At 41.9% G+C, this 17,135-nt stretch overlaps 2 protein-coding genes across 3 annotated transcripts; both read right to left on the bottom strand.

Annotated features, from left to right (window-relative positions):
- Positions 1 to 1,139: 1,139 nt before the first annotated feature.
- Positions 1,140 to 5,035, bottom strand: hic1l (hypermethylated in cancer 1 like). Of its 2 annotated transcripts, none has more exons than XM_077021470.1 (2): positions 4,892 to 5,035; positions 1,140 to 4,147 (listed from the first exon to the last, which is right to left on the bottom strand). In XM_077021470.1, exon 2 carries the CDS (start codon positions 4,114 to 4,116, stop codon positions 2,719 to 2,721), a length of 1,398 nt encoding a protein of 465 aa, XP_076877585.1. In that variant the 5' UTR covers positions 4,117 to 4,147; positions 4,892 to 5,035; the 3' UTR covers positions 1,140 to 2,718. The 2 variants fall into 2 exon arrangements, with proteins under 2 accessions (XP_076877585.1, XP_076877586.1); XM_077021471.1 differs by lacking the exon at positions 4,892 to 5,035 and adding an exon at positions 4,692 to 4,836.
- A 261-nt stretch (positions 5,036 to 5,296) lies between these two features.
- LOC143526804 (uncharacterized) lies at positions 5,297 to 17,095 on the bottom strand. Its single transcript, XM_077021472.1, has 21 exons — positions 16,590 to 17,095; positions 13,807 to 15,520; positions 12,838 to 12,955; positions 12,626 to 12,687; positions 12,515 to 12,545; positions 11,759 to 11,910; positions 11,490 to 11,646; positions 10,815 to 10,902; positions 10,379 to 10,429; positions 10,186 to 10,244; positions 10,033 to 10,104; positions 9,671 to 9,739; positions 9,419 to 9,502; positions 9,143 to 9,222; positions 8,774 to 8,876; positions 8,404 to 8,550; positions 8,196 to 8,304; positions 7,965 to 8,062; positions 6,707 to 6,835; positions 5,859 to 5,998; positions 5,297 to 5,740 (listed from the first exon to the last, which is right to left on the bottom strand). Exons 1-21 carry the CDS (start codon positions 16,600 to 16,602, stop codon positions 5,704 to 5,706), a joined length of 3,513 nt encoding a protein of 1,170 aa, XP_076877587.1. The 5' UTR covers positions 16,603 to 17,095; the 3' UTR covers positions 5,297 to 5,703.
- Between the last annotated feature and the right edge of the window lie 40 nt (positions 17,096 to 17,135).

Below are 17,135 nucleotides of genomic sequence, written 5' to 3' on the forward strand. Positions count from 1 at the left end.
CTGCTTTAGTGCTATATTGTCCATGCACATCAAAGCCCTTATTGCGCTCTGCTTTGCATACTGCTGCAGGCTGCATGTCATCTGAGTCTTTTAAATCCCCAGATGGCCATAACGCTCCGCAATAAAGAATATACTCTGAACTGACTCCTGGTTGACACATTGTTCACATAATTGTTCACTGTTCGAGCATGCTCTTTGTGAGAAACAAAAGCACATACACAGTTAGTACATACACATATACATCTTGATTAGCTAATGCAGAACTGCAGAATTGCAACGGGCAATTTCTCCCTCTCCCTCAGATACACGCGACATGGAGCGAAGGTTCAGAGAAATAAAACTTTACTGCAGAAGATCATGCCTCATTGCTGCCACCTCGTGCAGAAAGTCTGTAATTACATGTTTAGCTGAAAGAACACTCACCTTACGTTCCAAAGGTGTTTTATAGTGATATTAGCACATATGGGCTACCAATAGCCAGTAGTATATTTTCAGTACATAACATTGTGATAAATGTATATCGGATATATTAAACATATAATGTGTGTGTGTGTATATATATACACACACACCTTCTGCTTATATTTTCAACACTACCACAGCCATGTATGCCGTTGTAAGACACCTTTAGTAAGGCCAGTATAACGATGCAAAATTTGAGATCATATAGACCATTCCATACGTATTAGTGGTATGCTTCATTGAAGGTTAACCTCAAAGATATTTTGCTGCTAAAATAAAGATGCGTCATTTTTAAGATTGCTAGACTTTACTAGAACTTTTAGAAATTATTTTTTATTCCAGAAGAATACATTTCAGAAGTTGTATGTAACCACTCATCACCCACCCACCCTCCCCCCCAAAAAACCCAAACAATTAAATTTAGAAACAAGCTGAATTTTTTTAAACAGCATTTATTTATAAGTATCATGTCAAGTACATATGTATCCATACGTTTTTTGGGAAAATGTGCTTTGGTATTCAACAAATCATGAGCCATATTCTTTGAGCAATGGTTTTCTTTCCAAAAGCTTATGAAATTCATGTTATTTAACATGACTATTAAAATATACTGCAAATGGAAAGCAGACTAAAGATCTGAGCTGCCATGCCTTGTGAAGGCGTATCTTGTGACTTGAAAAGAATGCTTCCGTGGATTGACATGTGAAAGTAGTGCTCAAACACTGACAAACATAGCTGCAAAAATATCGGAAATTGGCGCTTTGTGGTATAAAAGGGCAGACGTGCCCAAACACAATCCCTGAGGTTTCCAGTGGAAAAAAGTCCAAGCATCGTCACAGTTTTGCAGATCGGTTTCAAGTCCATCAGAAAGCGAAAGGTTCCTGCATATTTCAACATTCCATTGTGGTACAGCCAGCATCCTTGATAATCCAAGCATAAACAATTTTTTGGGTAGGAATAAAATTTGAAAAAAAATTCAATCAAAATCTATGCAATCACAGGGCAGTTTTGTGCTTGATGAGATTTTTAGTACAAGCTACGCTGAAACTGTATTATGACTGTTTCTACGGGGGGGGGGGGGGGGGGGGGGTGGTTTGGAGGAGGTGTCAACTTGCTTAAAACATGGTTAGATACTCTGGGAAAAATTGAGGTAGTTGTAAAGTAACAGTTAATCACAGGTTGTTGGAATGAAAGAAAAAAAAAAAAAACCTATTTCAACATCCAAAAACATCTCACACTGAAAACCCCCCCAGTGTTCTGACTTACTATTCTACAGGAGTAACCAAGTATTATGAACTAAAGTGTTCATGCAATAACCATAACAACCCTGGATAAGATAGCAACCAAGGAATTTCTTCAAGACACTGAAAAGTTATTTACAATAGTTCACCGACAGTCCTTTTGGTCTCATAACAACAGCTGTATAAATGCAAGGTTTTATGCACAGGGAAAATCAAAGAGACCTGACCTCTTACATTGAATAAAACCAAGGACAGAGGCAGGAGAACAAAAGAGGGGCTAACAAAGATGTAAAACTGAAGAAACACATAAATTAGACTTATACTTAAATACATATATTGAAAGAATATAGATTTGGTTATAGTAATACAGTATTTCTTTACCTTTCAACATTCATTATTTCTTTGGAACTGTACATCAGACATGCCTAAATGCTCCTTGAAACTCACCAGGTAATAACCCTTGCCCCACTAACCCCTATCAGAAAACAACCCTTGTTTAACAGAAATCTATATTGGATTTTAATCTGTCCCCCTCACTGTAAAGCAGGCAGTGTGTGTTCCTATTCTGAGTCAATCATTAGAGTTTGTTTTGGATTCATATCAGATGGCAAGTGGAGCAATCAAAAATAAAGTTTTTTTGAAGAATAACTTCAGATTGCGTAATGAACAATCTCAAAGGGCTAGCATTTGAGGGTTTGGGAGCTCAAAGCTGAGGTAGCAACGTTTGAAAGTGTATTCAAGTAAACAAGCCTTTTGTTTTGTCCCATTAAAGCACAACACACAAACAAAGTCCTGCATTTTAACTGTAAAAGACTCAGAACATTTGAGTGTTACATTCACTCGTTCAAAAAAAAAAAAAAAAAAAAAAGTACCACAAGTATATACTCAGAAGATAATTTACTGTAACTACATGAGGCAATATTTTAATCAGACCAAAAAGCTTTTTCGAGAGGCTTGAACTATTTGCCATAACATTCATCTGAACGTAACTCGACTACACCCGCTCCCGCTCGGCCTAGGTTGGTGAGGTATGCATTCGCATGTGGCTAATGAGGTTTCTCTGTTGTGTAAACTTGCCCCCACAGATCTGACACTTGTAGGGCTTCTCCCCCGAGTGCACGCGCATGTGCTCGGTGAGGCGGTACTGGCGTGTGAAGCGCATGCCGCACTCCTCGCACGCGAACGGCTTCAGGCCCAGGTGGCTTCGCATATGACGTGTCATGGTGCCGCGCTGGGTGAACATCTTGCCGCAGATGTCACAGGGGAACGGACGCAAGGCGTCCAGCTCGCGCTGCGCCTTCGGGGGGCTTTTGTCCGCTGCCTCCGGGGCCTCTTGTGCTGCCTCGGCGGCCGCGGGATCTTCGTCCCCTTCCTCTTCCTCCTTGGTAACATCCATGTCCACGTGGGACTCCACATGGGTGTTGAGACTTTCTGAAGATGGGAAGCCCTTCCCACATGGGATGCAGACATAAGGGTTGTCCCCCTGAGATGGTTTGAGGTAGGACTCCTGGCGATAGATGAAGTTAGGACTGGCGTCGCTGGACTCCCTGTCGTCTGGTCCGTCTTGGGCGTTTTCGTCACGGTCTCCTTTCTCATCAGGTGGGAAAACAAGGTTGTGGCTTCCACTCTTGATCGCGGGGACATAACCGTTGACGTTGCCCTTTCTCCTGGACCGCTCCCTGGGAGGGGTTCTTCTCCAGACCTGCGCTCCATCGAAGGAAGCCAGGCCACCGCTTTTCTCCAGAGAGCTCACCCCCTCCACGCCCGATGTGATACGGCCGGCAGTCATTCTGGAAAGGGAGGACTGAGAGCGGGCGTGGACGCTGCCAAGCTCATTATTCAGGGAATCTGCAGCACACGAGTCCCTCTTGGTTAAATCCAGACCAAAGCTCAGCTTGTGATGGACACGTTTGCTCTGACCGTTGCTTCTCTTCTTTGGAGGGACCATGCTTGCGTAGTCTTCGGTATCGGATGAAGCGTCGCCAGACTCTCGCTTGACAAAGCTCTTTGAGGTGGGGGAGAACGGCTGCCTTCTTGAGGAGGTTTTACTTGGCTCTAGCCTGCTGGAACACAGACTCACGAGGTCAGGAAGCTGGAGGTAGTTAGCGACTGCCAGAAGGGAGCTGATATTCTGCACATAGTCGGCTCCCTGATTCTCGTCACACAGCTTGCCCGTGTAAATGAAGTCAAGGATCTTCTGGAACACGGCTGGTTCCACCAGCTCGGAGTCGAGGTGGATGAGGTTGTCGTGAAGCACCAGGGATTTGAAGTAGCTGCTGGTAGCGGCGAGGATGCTTTTGTGAGCGCGGAAGAGCGTGTTCTCCACCATTATGACCACGTCACAAAGGAAGCCCTTGGAGCGCTGCTGGTTGAGCTGCAGCAGCAGTTGACTGGCATAATTTGAGATCTCCATCTCCTGCCCTTGATGTATCTCATTGAGGTAACTGCACAGAAGAAGGAAAAAAGAAAAAAAACTATATGGTCATTTTTTTTTACCAAACACATTTAGGGGAAAAGTGTCTACATACAAATGTTTTGTTCTGCAACATAACTACATATCATTCCAAAATAAATTGTTTTAATTTAGGCAAGATGCAGTAACCGATCTCCTTTACAGGATATCCTAATTATGAGCATATTGTAAGTAAAAATAAATAAGAACCTTAACTGTTTGTATTTAATAAGTACGGAGATCGCCTGGAATAAATGCCAATGTTTCGACTAACGTGTGCACTAAATAAACAGCGACGGGTCCGTCCGTGCCGCCCGACAATAGAGCACAGACGTGGGCTTGGCCAAGCCTTGGTGAATGCGGAACTACGCGTCTCATCGCCTACAGGCAGACCCACAATACATCTGCATTAGTGCAATTATCACCATATAACCACATATGGCTTCTACAACGTGGCGTTGCGTTTTCATTCCTCAAGCGAAATGGCAAATTAAAAAAGACGAGAGCATTCGTTAAAAGAAAAGAAAACGTCCCACCTTCGCCAGGCTGGTATATCTAGGTGGTTGTAGGAGGGCAGCCCAACACCGAGGGAGCAGAACCGAACGCAAACGGACCCTATATGCCGGTTTTGTTCGCTTCCTTTTACACACCCCTCCGCGGCACCTTCCTATTTACACAGCATTTGACCCTTTAGGATTATACGCCGAAGTAAACATAAACGCTCGATTTTAAATACCTTTCGAACAAGGGCAGGGGTCCTCGTTTCTCGCGTCGTCATCAAAACGCCATCTTAGCAGCTTGTGACGTAGCGCCTTGTAACCCCTGACCCAAATCTGCCGGCAGGGCGGCGCGCTGGGCGGGGCGCAGGGGCGGAGCGCAGGGGCAGGGCGCCTCCCACTATCTCAGGTGAATTCCATTTCCAGCCCCTCTTATACACAGGTTGATCGTATCGCGGTCAACCCGGGCGTGGTATGTATGTGGCCGTCCCTCAGTTCATGAGAAGATCCAGCGATTGTAGGTGGTAAATTGGCTACTGTTTCATAGCTTAATCTAGATTGGATATTATTGGATATTACATCGCGCTAGTTATAATGTAGTGAGGCGTGTTTAGGAGAATAAGGAATGACACCATCAGTATGAAAGCCATATTTATTTATCTTATAACGATAACTAGAAGTTCTGCTTTGATCTCTACCACTTCCATGTTAATAGACAACAGAGGGCAAAGTGCTTTAACATATGAAGCTGAAATAAAATACTTTCCTGAAAAATTAGGAAACCGATTAAAAAAATTACAGCTGGCCAAAAACATTATCATGAAGAACTCAGCAAGAAAGTCATAATTAGGCCAAATACTGAATCCTAAAGTAGTTTGACATTAAAGATGCATATCAATACTATACAGAAATAATAACAAAATCAACAACAACTAAGATTTTGAAAATGCAACATGACAATTTCAGTACTTCAAACTGAAATATTGAGCATATGGTCTTTTGCATCAGGAACTGGATCCAGCAAGGAGCTATAGCTGTGAACGCTAAACGGCTAAAGGACCATGGCATCCCGAAAAGCTTCCACCCACCTGTAAGAAAGGGCAGATGAAAAAGTCACGACCCTTGGGTTACAATGAACCAAGTCAATGTATTACTTATAGTTTTACTTTAAAGCAATTGCTTTATGATGACATTATGCAGGCCTGCCTGTGGTAGCTGTTGGAGTCATCAGTCTTAAAGGTGTAAAAGAGCACATCTTTGTGGTAAAGCCAAAACTGGACGGAGCTGGACTCCTCTTCTCTGAGAGAGAAGCCAAGGAGAGGCAAACTCTCTAGGGCCACTACATCCTGGATCACACAAGACACAAGATAGAAAGATGCATTGAAAGACAAACAATATAAGCTTTTATAAACTATAGAAATGTGTCCAATATGTTTGTTTATTTTATTTAGTTCCTTTTCATGTTTTCTCCTTTACCCCATCACCGTGTCCCCAGTAAGCGGTGCGTAAATGTATACACCTTCAAGTGTGCAAAGTCTGAGAGAGAAAAACTGGCTAACTCCATTCGACCAAATCGATACCTGATTGGCTGGTACTTTGTGAAGGGTAAATTGGTCGTTTTTGCCATCCTTGCTAATAAAATCACGACTATCTCGACTATCGCTGACTGATGGTCCTCTGTAACGCCTGATCTAATCAATGCTTAAACGCTTCAAAGTTAGCAGCAAAAGGACCATGTGGGGCACTGCAAACCAGTGCCATCACTATTTTTACTGAAAACACAAATGAAAAGCTTCATTTCGAGCTTCATTACAGTGAAGGGATTTTGCCCTGTACAGCACGAGTCTACAAATAACTATAAATAACAGGCAACACCTAAATTTCCCACCTGTAGGACAATAAAGGTTGTTTCTATTCAACACACAGCACAGTGTACACAATCATGAAAAAGCACACCATAATAAGGAAGCAAGTAAAACAAAAAAAACAGCATAATTTTTATCATACATATATCACAACCAGTAGGTAGTCTTCTCTTAGCCCAGTGGTCCTACCTCACTGGCAGCATAAGTGTACAGCACTTTATTTTTGATGACGAACCACAGCCTCTTCCATGGTTTCCTATTGGCCTTCATTCTTTCCATATAGCCACTCATGGATGGCTTATCTGTGTTTGCAGCAACCTTAAATAATGCAGCAAATATCAAAAGTCAACATTTAATACAATGTTGAATAAAGCAACAGATTAATCAAGCTGTTACCATCTCTGTTGTCTCAGTGTTTTCACTGTTCCATCATGCCTGATCAAACTCAAGATCAGGTGGCCTGGAAGACAATATTGTGCAGCATAGGGTGTGCGCAGGACAGGACTCTCACCCACTGAATGGTTGATCATGACCATGACATAAAAATAACTTAAATTGATTAAATAAACCCCAATCAACCACAACATTAAAACAACCTGGTTAATATTATGTAAATCCCCCTCATGCTACCGACACAGCTGGACTCCATGAGGTCTCTGAAGGTGTTGTGTGGTATCTGGCTCCAAGACATTAGAAGCAGATACTTTAAGTTGCGAGGTGGGGCCTCCAATGAACAGACTTGTTTTTCCAGTACATCCTATAGCTACATAGTCAGATTGAGATCTGGGGAATTTGGAGGCCGTGAACTTTGTGTCTGTCTCAAACCATTCCTGAACCATTTTTTGCGGTGTGGCAGAATGCATTATCCACCTGAAAGAGTCGACTGCCATTAAGGAATGTGATGACCATGCACGGGTATATTTGGTCTGCCACAATGCTTAGGCATGTGGATTGCATTAAAGTAACACACTCTCTTCTGGACTCTCTTCTCCCCTAACATCTTGGTGCCATCTGTTCCCCAGGTAAGCAACACTCATAGCTGTCCACATGATGCAAAACAAGGGAATTTATCAGAGCAGGTCACCTTCCATTGCATCATGGTCCAATTCTGATGCTTACATGTTTACACCCCACAAGACATTTGGAGATGCACTGACTCATTTGTCAAGACTTTACAATTTGGCCCTATGCATCAGGTACAGCTGCACATTTTTCTTGCTTCCAATATATTAACTTCAAGAATTGATGGAGCACTTGTAGCACAATATATATCCCAGCCTTTGACAAGTACTGTTGTCATTGTCGGTAGTTTTATTGTGGAATCTGATCATGTGGGAAAATAAAAAAAGAGAATTGATGGGATGAGCTTTCCCAGTGATGTGATGGTCTTTCCCAGTGATGTGATGGGCTTTCCCAGTGATGTGATGGGCTTTCCCAGGCTTCATACCTCTTTCAGGGCTGCTGGGATCTTCTTCTGTCTTCTAATGGTAAATGCACTGGATAGTTTGGCATTTGGAGATAGAATAGCACCTGGTGTCTGGTTACCTTATGATCAGTAAGTGAATAAATGAGAAGAACAGGCCGTCAAGGACAGAGAATGATGATTTAAATTGTTAAACATATTGCAAAGAATTCATTAAGCAAAACTCTGAACAGATGTGTCAGACAGGTGTCAGACCTGAACTGTTTTGCTGCAGAATCTCTAAGCACTGATCACACACTCTTGCGGGTTGATTTTTTAGGTATTCCAGAGGATGCTTGTTGGATGAACAGGACTGACATACCACCTAGTATGGGCAGAGACATGTGCAATAAAGGCACGTTCATCAAAAAAAGTAAGCAGGCCCAAATCCTGCTCATTGCTCGATTGCTTATGTCTGCTATACCTTGCCACAGGCTCGGCAGTGATGCCTCCTCCAGGTTAGAGTGAACACACAGGTGCAGATCATACACATGGAGGTCCTCAGGTCAGGGATCCAGATAGGAGCTTTGGTCCCCAGCTGAAGTTTGCTGACGTGGCCCTGTATGTCCCCCTATGAAATATCATGGATCTTGAGTTGTTGTTTTTTTTAAGTAATTACAAATAATGCTAAAACTCTTAATTATTATTGGAAAAAATAATTCAGATAAAATACAATGTCATTCCTATCATTCATAATTTCTTTTTCCCTATTAAGGTGTATTGGAAAAAGAGTCATACTAGGTGTGACGATGCACCGACAATGGCTGATTGGTACTATGAAGCAAGGATAGTACCTCTTCAGGACTTTTGCTGGTGTTGAAGGAGATCTGTTTCTTGGTAAAGTCGTCAATAGCAGCAGAGATGGCCTCCAGCCACTCATCTCGATTGGCCGGGGAACTGCAAGGGAAAGAACAGTGAGTCTGATGAAGCCCCAGCACCGAGATATACAAAAAACACTGTTTAAGGAACACATGTGGAATACACACATCAGTCTGTCCTTTAACCCCACCCCTGAGTTATGCTGTGCTTCGCACATATACTGAGGTTAATCCATTCTGGGAAACACCATGTATTCATAGCTGGAAGTCCACAGTCATTTTTATTTGACACTGATGGGTATAGAACATGCCAAGAGCAGAGAATGACTGAAGCCAAATTCTTACCTACAAGACAGAATAAATGAGCGTTCAACACTTTCAATGTTCAGTTCATTCTGATAACCCTCTTGACTGGGTTTAGTTACCTATAAAAACAAACAAACAAAAAAAAAAACATATCAAACAAAGTGAATACCAAAAGTAAACGATGAATATCTCTACAGACAATTATTTCTAAACAGACAAAAAAAATCAAATTCATATGAGAAGGAACAAAAACTGCTTCCATCAATGCCCAAAAGGAAACAAATGGGGGAATTCCATCTACAAACCACATCTCACCTTCATCCCAGCCAACGACAGCTCATTGATCAACTTGTACTGGCCTGACTGGAGCGGTGTGGTATATAACAGGACATCATTAAACTGTTCAACAAGACACAGTAAGAATAAATAAATAATACAAGGACATTCGCATTATACATTTGCTCCCTCACGTTTAACTATTACAGCATTGAACAGCACTTATTTTACTTTCACATTAACTAATACACTCCTTTATTAAAAAGTAAATTATAGGTCATTGTGACTTACTAAAAAGAACATTCCAGGTTGCATGACTTTTCTAGAGAGTTTCATCAAAATTCCCTCCTTTAGCAACACCTGAAATAAAGAAATGGTTTTTTAATTTTAGACTTTAACTGATATTGTGAAGTTAAAATCTTTAATAAACCATCAGGACACAGACCTTGCTATAATTCTAACTGCTACTAAATTAAGGCTGTATGCCATAGCCACTTTCCCGCTTCCATTTTACAGATACATGCTCACACAAGCTTCTGTATATCAGCAAAGGCCTTAGGGAAGCGACTCCAGATGGTATTTCAGGAAGGCTGTATAGGTTGATGTAGGTTGTGTGTGTATGTGTGTGTGTGTGTGCTCTGTTGGTCTTTTACCCTGCCGGGCTGAACTATTTCATGCTGTCCCGTCAGCCTGTACTGGACTTGTATCAGTTTCTGAAAGTTATCCTGCAAAACCGAGACATGGACATTTGCATTCTCGCCTCACTAGCAAAAGACATCAGCAGCGTCCATGAATCCTTTTCTTACCCCTTGTTTCATGGTTTCATTTGCATGGTTTGCAACTTCCTTTACTATGTTCAGTGCAGCTGAAAGAAGGTTGGATATTGTTAGGTGTTGCTACATGTAATCACTGTCAAAAACTCAATGGGTTGAGGTTCACGCTTCCATCCCAGTCCATGTTAACTTAATCTTGGTGCAACGTGAAAGGTTTTGTTTTCACCTTGTGTGTCTCTGTAATCTGGAGAGTTTTCATTAAGATTCTTTAAATAATCTGCAGAGAAAAATAGACAAATATCAACCAAAAATGATTTTCTTCATACATGTACTTCATGGGAGTAACTTAAAGGTTACTTTGTAAGATCAGACACAGACCACTGTGAAGCTTGAACTGAGTGTATTCAACAACCACACTGCCTGCAATTAATGGAGTTCTGTAAACATGCCTTCCACCAAGCTAACTTCCTTCCACCGAGCTAACTTTATACACGTATTCCTAACTCCCTGTCTATCTCTATGACAACATTCTCTATGGCAACTCCTTTCTGCAGCTCCTGCACCCATCGCTGGCTATGATGAAGTGGGGTACAGCCTTCTACCACAAAACAGAAGCTACTCTGGGTGCTGCTCTCCCATAGCTCACAGGGACCTTCACTGACCTGAGAGCAGGAGCTGATACTGAGGAAGTCTTTGAACGGGCTTCAGCATGTAGTGTTTCACTGCTAAATTGGCACAGCAGGGACTGCTCTATATTTCAGAGAGAGAGAGAGAGAGAGAGAGAGAGAGAGAGAGAGAGAGAGAGAGAGAGAGAGAGAGAGAGAGAGAGAGAGAGAGAGAGAGAGAGAGAGAGAGAGAGAGAGAGAGAGAGAGAGAGAGAGAGAGAGGAGAGAGAGAGAGAGAGAGAGAGAGAGAGAGAGAGAGAGAGAGAGAGAGAGAGAGAGAGAGAGAGAGAGAGAGAGAGAGAGAGAGAGAGAGAGAATAAGACTGATCATGCATGCATGTATGATTACAGCCCACCACATATACACCACTAATATATTATATATATATATATATATATATATATATATATATATATATATATATAGGCAGGCATATAAAATACATTACCCAGTACAAACTTATCAGTGTTATGATGTACAGACATTTTGTAGGATGCAGTTCTGCTCAGTGTAAACCACAAAGCTTAGAAAAGGGAAGCTTATATATATACACATGTATACACAGACCTACACAGGTGTGGGAACTGCCAAGTTCCAACTGCATAGACATGATAACAGATCTACAAAACTCAATATGTAAGGAAGAAGAACAGGTTGCGTCAGTGTCACTACCTCAAATTCCCGAACTACTTTAGCAAATGCTGGGTTCTTTCTGCATTGTTCTTCCAGAAGGGCCACATTCTTGTCGAACTCGCAGATGTAGCTGGTGTACATTTTCAGATACGGCCCTTTCTTTAGAAATATATCAGCTACACCTGCATTCTCATTCCTAATCCAGAAAGGGCACAGTTTGATGAATTGAATCAGACGTGACATAAACCTTTTTGTTTGTTTGTTTTTTTTAAATGACTGTCTAGACGTGCGTCGGGTTTCTGTACTACCAGTGGGCCATGCGGTCCTCCAGCTCATGAAGGAGGTCACAGTTCAGCTTATAGAGCTGTGGAAGTGAGGAGAGGATCTGGTTCAGAACGCGTTCCTCAATCACAGGTTTGCCCATCTGGCTGGATGCCTTCGCTACCGAATCCCGAAATGTCTGCAAAGCATACACACGTTAAACAGATGCAACATGTGACATGATACTCAAGGTGAACTGGAAATACAGATACTCCTGTGAGGTGTGCCGAATAATACTTCCTTTAGTACTGTACACTCAGATATGCTTAAGTATCTCAAATAGCTCTGGTTTCACTTGTTTAATATTATCATTCTAAATTCTCTATATTGTTTATTTCCTCTGCAATACGTAGTATTGTATGAAATGGAAGACTGATTAAACGTGTTGCTCTTATCTTGACTGGTGTCCACATTTTCTGAATAACACACCAGTTTAGATTAATGACCTTTTTTTAAATACAAATGTCTTGTTTAAGGATTTATTGCAAATGAGATTCAGCTGATGATTAGAAATCCATCACAATTCTGACTCTTGTACTTTTAGCAAACCTTTTTGTTGTCTTGCTGACAATAACATTGATTAAAAAAACAATAAATTGCACATGAAATGGGGGAACATGACAAAAATGCAAAACATATGCAAATATATGCAAAACATTTTTGTAAGTCGCTCTGGATAAGAGCGTCTGCTAAATGCCGTAAATGTAAATGTATATACAGCCCAGTGCCCAAGACACACTTACAATGTTGAGAAGCTTCAACACATTGACGAACCTGCCAAGGAGAACACATACAGCATTAGCCTGAACTGAAGTGAATTGTTCATACAGTCAATGCAGCATGCAGACACTCACACTTTCTCTGAAGTCATGATTTCTTCAGCTATGTGGAACAGTTTGGTGCTCCTCACATCATTCTGAAACGAAGTCAGAGGACACTGTTGGAAACCTTTGCAACTCTGTACATGTCTGAAATATTATAAACCTCAGAACACTTGGAGAATCATAGCAGAACAGAGGATCATAGTACAGCATGAAAACACTGCAGGTATAGTAAACCACAGTACCTGATACACTCCTTTGCTAGTGTCCAAACTGTTGTGTTCTTCTTCTTCTTCCGAGCTGTCAAAGGTTTCCCACTCTGACAGTGTATCATCTGAGCTTTCCACATCTTCGTACACATTTCTGAAAGGAATATAAGGAGAAATTAGGATTCTGGAACTGCAGGAAAGATAAATATAAAAGGTGTACGTACACCAGACAACGTAGCAAAAGTTTCCATATGCTAGAGCCATGGACTGCTCTTAGAGCCTGGAAGGAAATGTGTTGTAATCATTTAGCAAATACTATAACAACCAAAGTATTTGGGAATATATCGATTCAATTCAATGTCTATGAGAAAGTCTGAAGGTTTAACACCTGGTTTAACACTTTTGCTTTCTTTATTCATTTTTGTCACAAAAACTTGAGTAAAAGAGTTTTACTCAAAACAAAGAAAGATTTAGGTCTAATGGGAAACAAACACTGGCACTCAGTCATTACCCATCAGATGGGCGTGAGAGTGCATAACTGACATGTTTCCAGTCTGTGAGGTGGCAAACATTTCCTTCAGAAGGGTTTGTAAGAAGCGTGTGGATGGCCCTCAGGTAATCGAGTAATCAGAAATACAGCTTTTAATGATAAACCTAAGACTGGTCAGCTGAGACCTTTATCTCCTCCTGATATGTATTTTACAAAAACATTATGACTTTTATCCAGTATTTATGTAGCTGTATATACATCTCTCTATTAGAAATGTTAAATACTGCCTACGTCAAGAAGTCTGACATTTTAATGTTTAATAAAATAACTGGTTAAATAAAAATGGTTTTTGATTACCTCAATATAATGCTGAGAAATTAAATGTGTTTGCTATATTTGGTTAGAAAAAAAAGTCTCAAAAAGTGTGTAAAAGTTAAACAGTTTAACAATGCACTTAGCATCATTTGAAGGCAATTTCAACATTTCATTTTTTTTTGGAGGAAATCACAACTTACCTCTCAGAACAATTCTGGTACATACTGGTGTTAGCAAATTCATCAGAAGCATCAGGTTTTTCATAAACATCCTTCTCTGTATTAGACGTGTGTGCTTGCTGATTTGTGACAGGCTCTTCGATTATTAAGTATTCACTACCAAGAGCAGGTTCATTCACATACTCTCGAATATCCTCATATATGTGATCATCATCTTTGGAGGTGTCTCTTACTTCCACGAGGATGGTTTCTTCATCTACGGTTTCTTCATCTACACACTGCTCATTGGCAGGCAGTGAAATGGAGAAAGCTTGCTTGTATAACAATTCTTTGCCTTGCACCTTGAATTCATGTGATCTATACAGTGACACTTGAGAGCAGGTTCCATTTTTGCTACCAACAGCACGCCAGGCTTCTTCCACTGATTGTTCACCCTCCACTGTGTTGCAATCAGGCTTTGGCAACTTTTTCGTGGGAAGGTCAAAGGCCATTATCTTCTGGGAGGTCGTCATCCTCTGGCTGTTAGGCTGATTGATGTCTGCTGGGGATAAAGATCTTCCCTCCGCTTTCATTTTAGTTCTGGGTTTCTTGTCTGTGGTGTCATTAGATTGCAGTTTTCCGATGTGTGACACTTTCTCTTTACAGGGCTTAACTCCCAGTGTTGTTGCAGTAGGCACACCTCCTTTGCTTTGATGGTGAGCTTGATTTGCATTTGCTGCAATACAATTAGGCTTTGGTAGCTTGGCTAGACTCACTGGCATGGGATGCTGGTAAATGTGTGTTTCCCCATCGGGTTCATCATCATCATCCACTGAACGCTCCTTCTTGCAATGATCCTGCACGTTCAAGCACTCCTTCCTGCCCGTGTTCTGAGAGGGTCCAGGCAGGTGTATATCCTGCACCTGCCCCCGTTTTGAAAGAACTGGCCTCCACACTGGATAAACTGTGGGCAGTCTCCCACCGTCATGCTGTGTTTCAACAACTCCTCCTGTTGGCTCACTCTCCTTCATTGCAACTTCAAGACTTTTGGATGACGTCCCAGTGACAACCAGTGAAGGGACATGAGTGGCAATAGCACTGTTCTGACGTTTTATGCGAACATGTCTTTCATTACCTACTGACCCATTAGCTATTGGGACATTCTCATAATGATTCACTTTCACAGGACTTTCATCAGGAATTACTACTGATAGTCCAGGCGATGCACCGGCGGAGTTTTGTACAGAGGGTTCCACAACTTGACCCTGAAATCCCAGAGCTGCTTGTTGTTTGCTGCTAGTTTGGACAGCAGGATTTCTGGAATCCTCCGCTTTGCTGCCTATATACGTTTTAGCACATTTTCCATTATGTGCGAGTCTTTTGCTGTTGTCCTTAGCTGAGCAGTCACAACACTTCCCTTTGACACAAACACACATTGGGACGATGTGGTCTTGTTCAGGCTTGTTCTGCTCTGGAAGATGTCCATTTCTGTTGTTTAATAAATTCACCTGCCAAGGGTTTCTAGACTGAAAATGGGCATGATGCTCACCTCTAGAAGTGAGGAGTTTGAACTTTAAAACAAGTGCAGAAACAGAAGGTTTAGCTGCAATAACAGGTCTGACGACATGCTTTTGTGGCCGGGAAACCTCTGGGTTGAGTGCAGGTTTTGCTACAGCAGGATGCTGAGTATGCTTGGGTGGTGGAATAACCTTTGGCTTAGGGGGCACAGGAGGCTTCTGCATACATCTCCCAAGGCCTAACACAGACAAACAGAAACATGATCTTCAGCAGGTGACGAAAAGGGAAGGTAAAGTTTACCAGCACTGCTAGGAACAATGATTTTTATAAAACACATATTTACAGCTATAGCAAAGCCCAAAGAGTTGACCTCTGTGACAAATACTTGCCATTGTACACCCACTAACCAATCACCAAATATACCCAATACACTTATAGCAGTGCAACAACTCCTACCATGGCCCTACCAGGTCAGTATTAATGCTGTGCCGAGAATGGTTCACCACCCAAATAATATCAGGTAACCAGTGCTCCTGGGGTCACAAACTAGTGGCGAGGGAAGAATGAGGTTGATAGTAATTCAACTGATGTGCTGTGTCAACAGCTTGTCAGTATCTGTACATTTAAAGACTGCAGAACGCTGTTCCTAAAGGGGGCAGTGTGTTTACGTCCAAGACACATACAAGGAGGTTGGTGAGTGTAGACCAACCCACCCCCCACCAATATAACACCGTGATTACAACGCTTCACGTACAACGTTTTTCTGTGTCTGACATTAAATGCATCACATGTGCCGAAAAATCAGGATCATTTGAATGCAAGCTCTGTCATGAACAACTCAAATAGGTTTAGGCTGTGTTTTCAAATCAGCTGTGGGTAAAAACAGTAATAATACGTTTTACATATACTACCTGGCATTGTGGCATATATTTATTCACTGCGAAACAACGCATTTTATGTCTCAACAAGACAAACGACATGCAAGCTACTTTAGAAACAACAGCAAGCAGCTTCTTTTAACAGTCTACATTGTTTCGTTCGGAAACATCTTTAACAGCAGGTGTATGAATTTATTATATTGTCAGACTAATTCCTAAGAACTGAGTCTACACTGTCTCGCTACAGCCAAAAGCGGCACAACGCCCGTTTATGGACGGCTGACGAAGAGATCACGACGCACAAACTAAAATACGACAGAGGATCCTAGAGATGTTTGACTACACAAACACAAACTCCGGCGTTAAAACGGGCCAACAACGAACTGGAGCTTTAACGGCACTGGGGGAATTACAGAAGTGATCACTTACCTGTCCTTTCCATGTCTCCGGTAGCTACCTTCTCTTCCTATTTACCATTTTACCTTTAACAGTCATATTAAGTCTGATTTTCTTAAAAACACCGCAGTTAGGATATCAGTGAACTAATGATGATGTTTAGAGATATTTCATTATGCTGCAGCAGCATTACGATATAAACAGATTACAAGCTCACAGTGCCGATTGGGGCGGAGAGAATTACCGACCACAATAATCCCTTTGAAATTTGCGCACACGTTTCACGCAGTCACGGCGCCGCCGCTTTCATAGCCCGTTTGCGCTTTCACTTTTCCTTGCCGTCATACTCAGAACGTAGCGCTGTTAAACCATTCACACATCAACTCGGTCGGCCTCAAACGGACTTGTTCCGTTCATAATAAAACTGACAGGGTCGGGATGAAAGGACACTTGTTGTAACTCGAACTCTAAAAAGACTCTTACTGCCCCCTTCTGGGTTCATTGTAGATACCCTGTGTGCCGACTCGCACGGTACAGGTGTAGATGCATATCTCTCTCTCTCCTTATGCACTTCTTAGC

The sequence above is a fragment of the Brachyhypopomus gauderio genome, chromosome 11 (genome assembly GCF_052324685.1).
Source record: "Brachyhypopomus gauderio isolate BG-103 chromosome 11, BGAUD_0.2, whole genome shotgun sequence".
Lineage (NCBI taxonomy): Eukaryota > Metazoa > Chordata > Actinopteri > Gymnotiformes > Hypopomidae > Brachyhypopomus > Brachyhypopomus gauderio.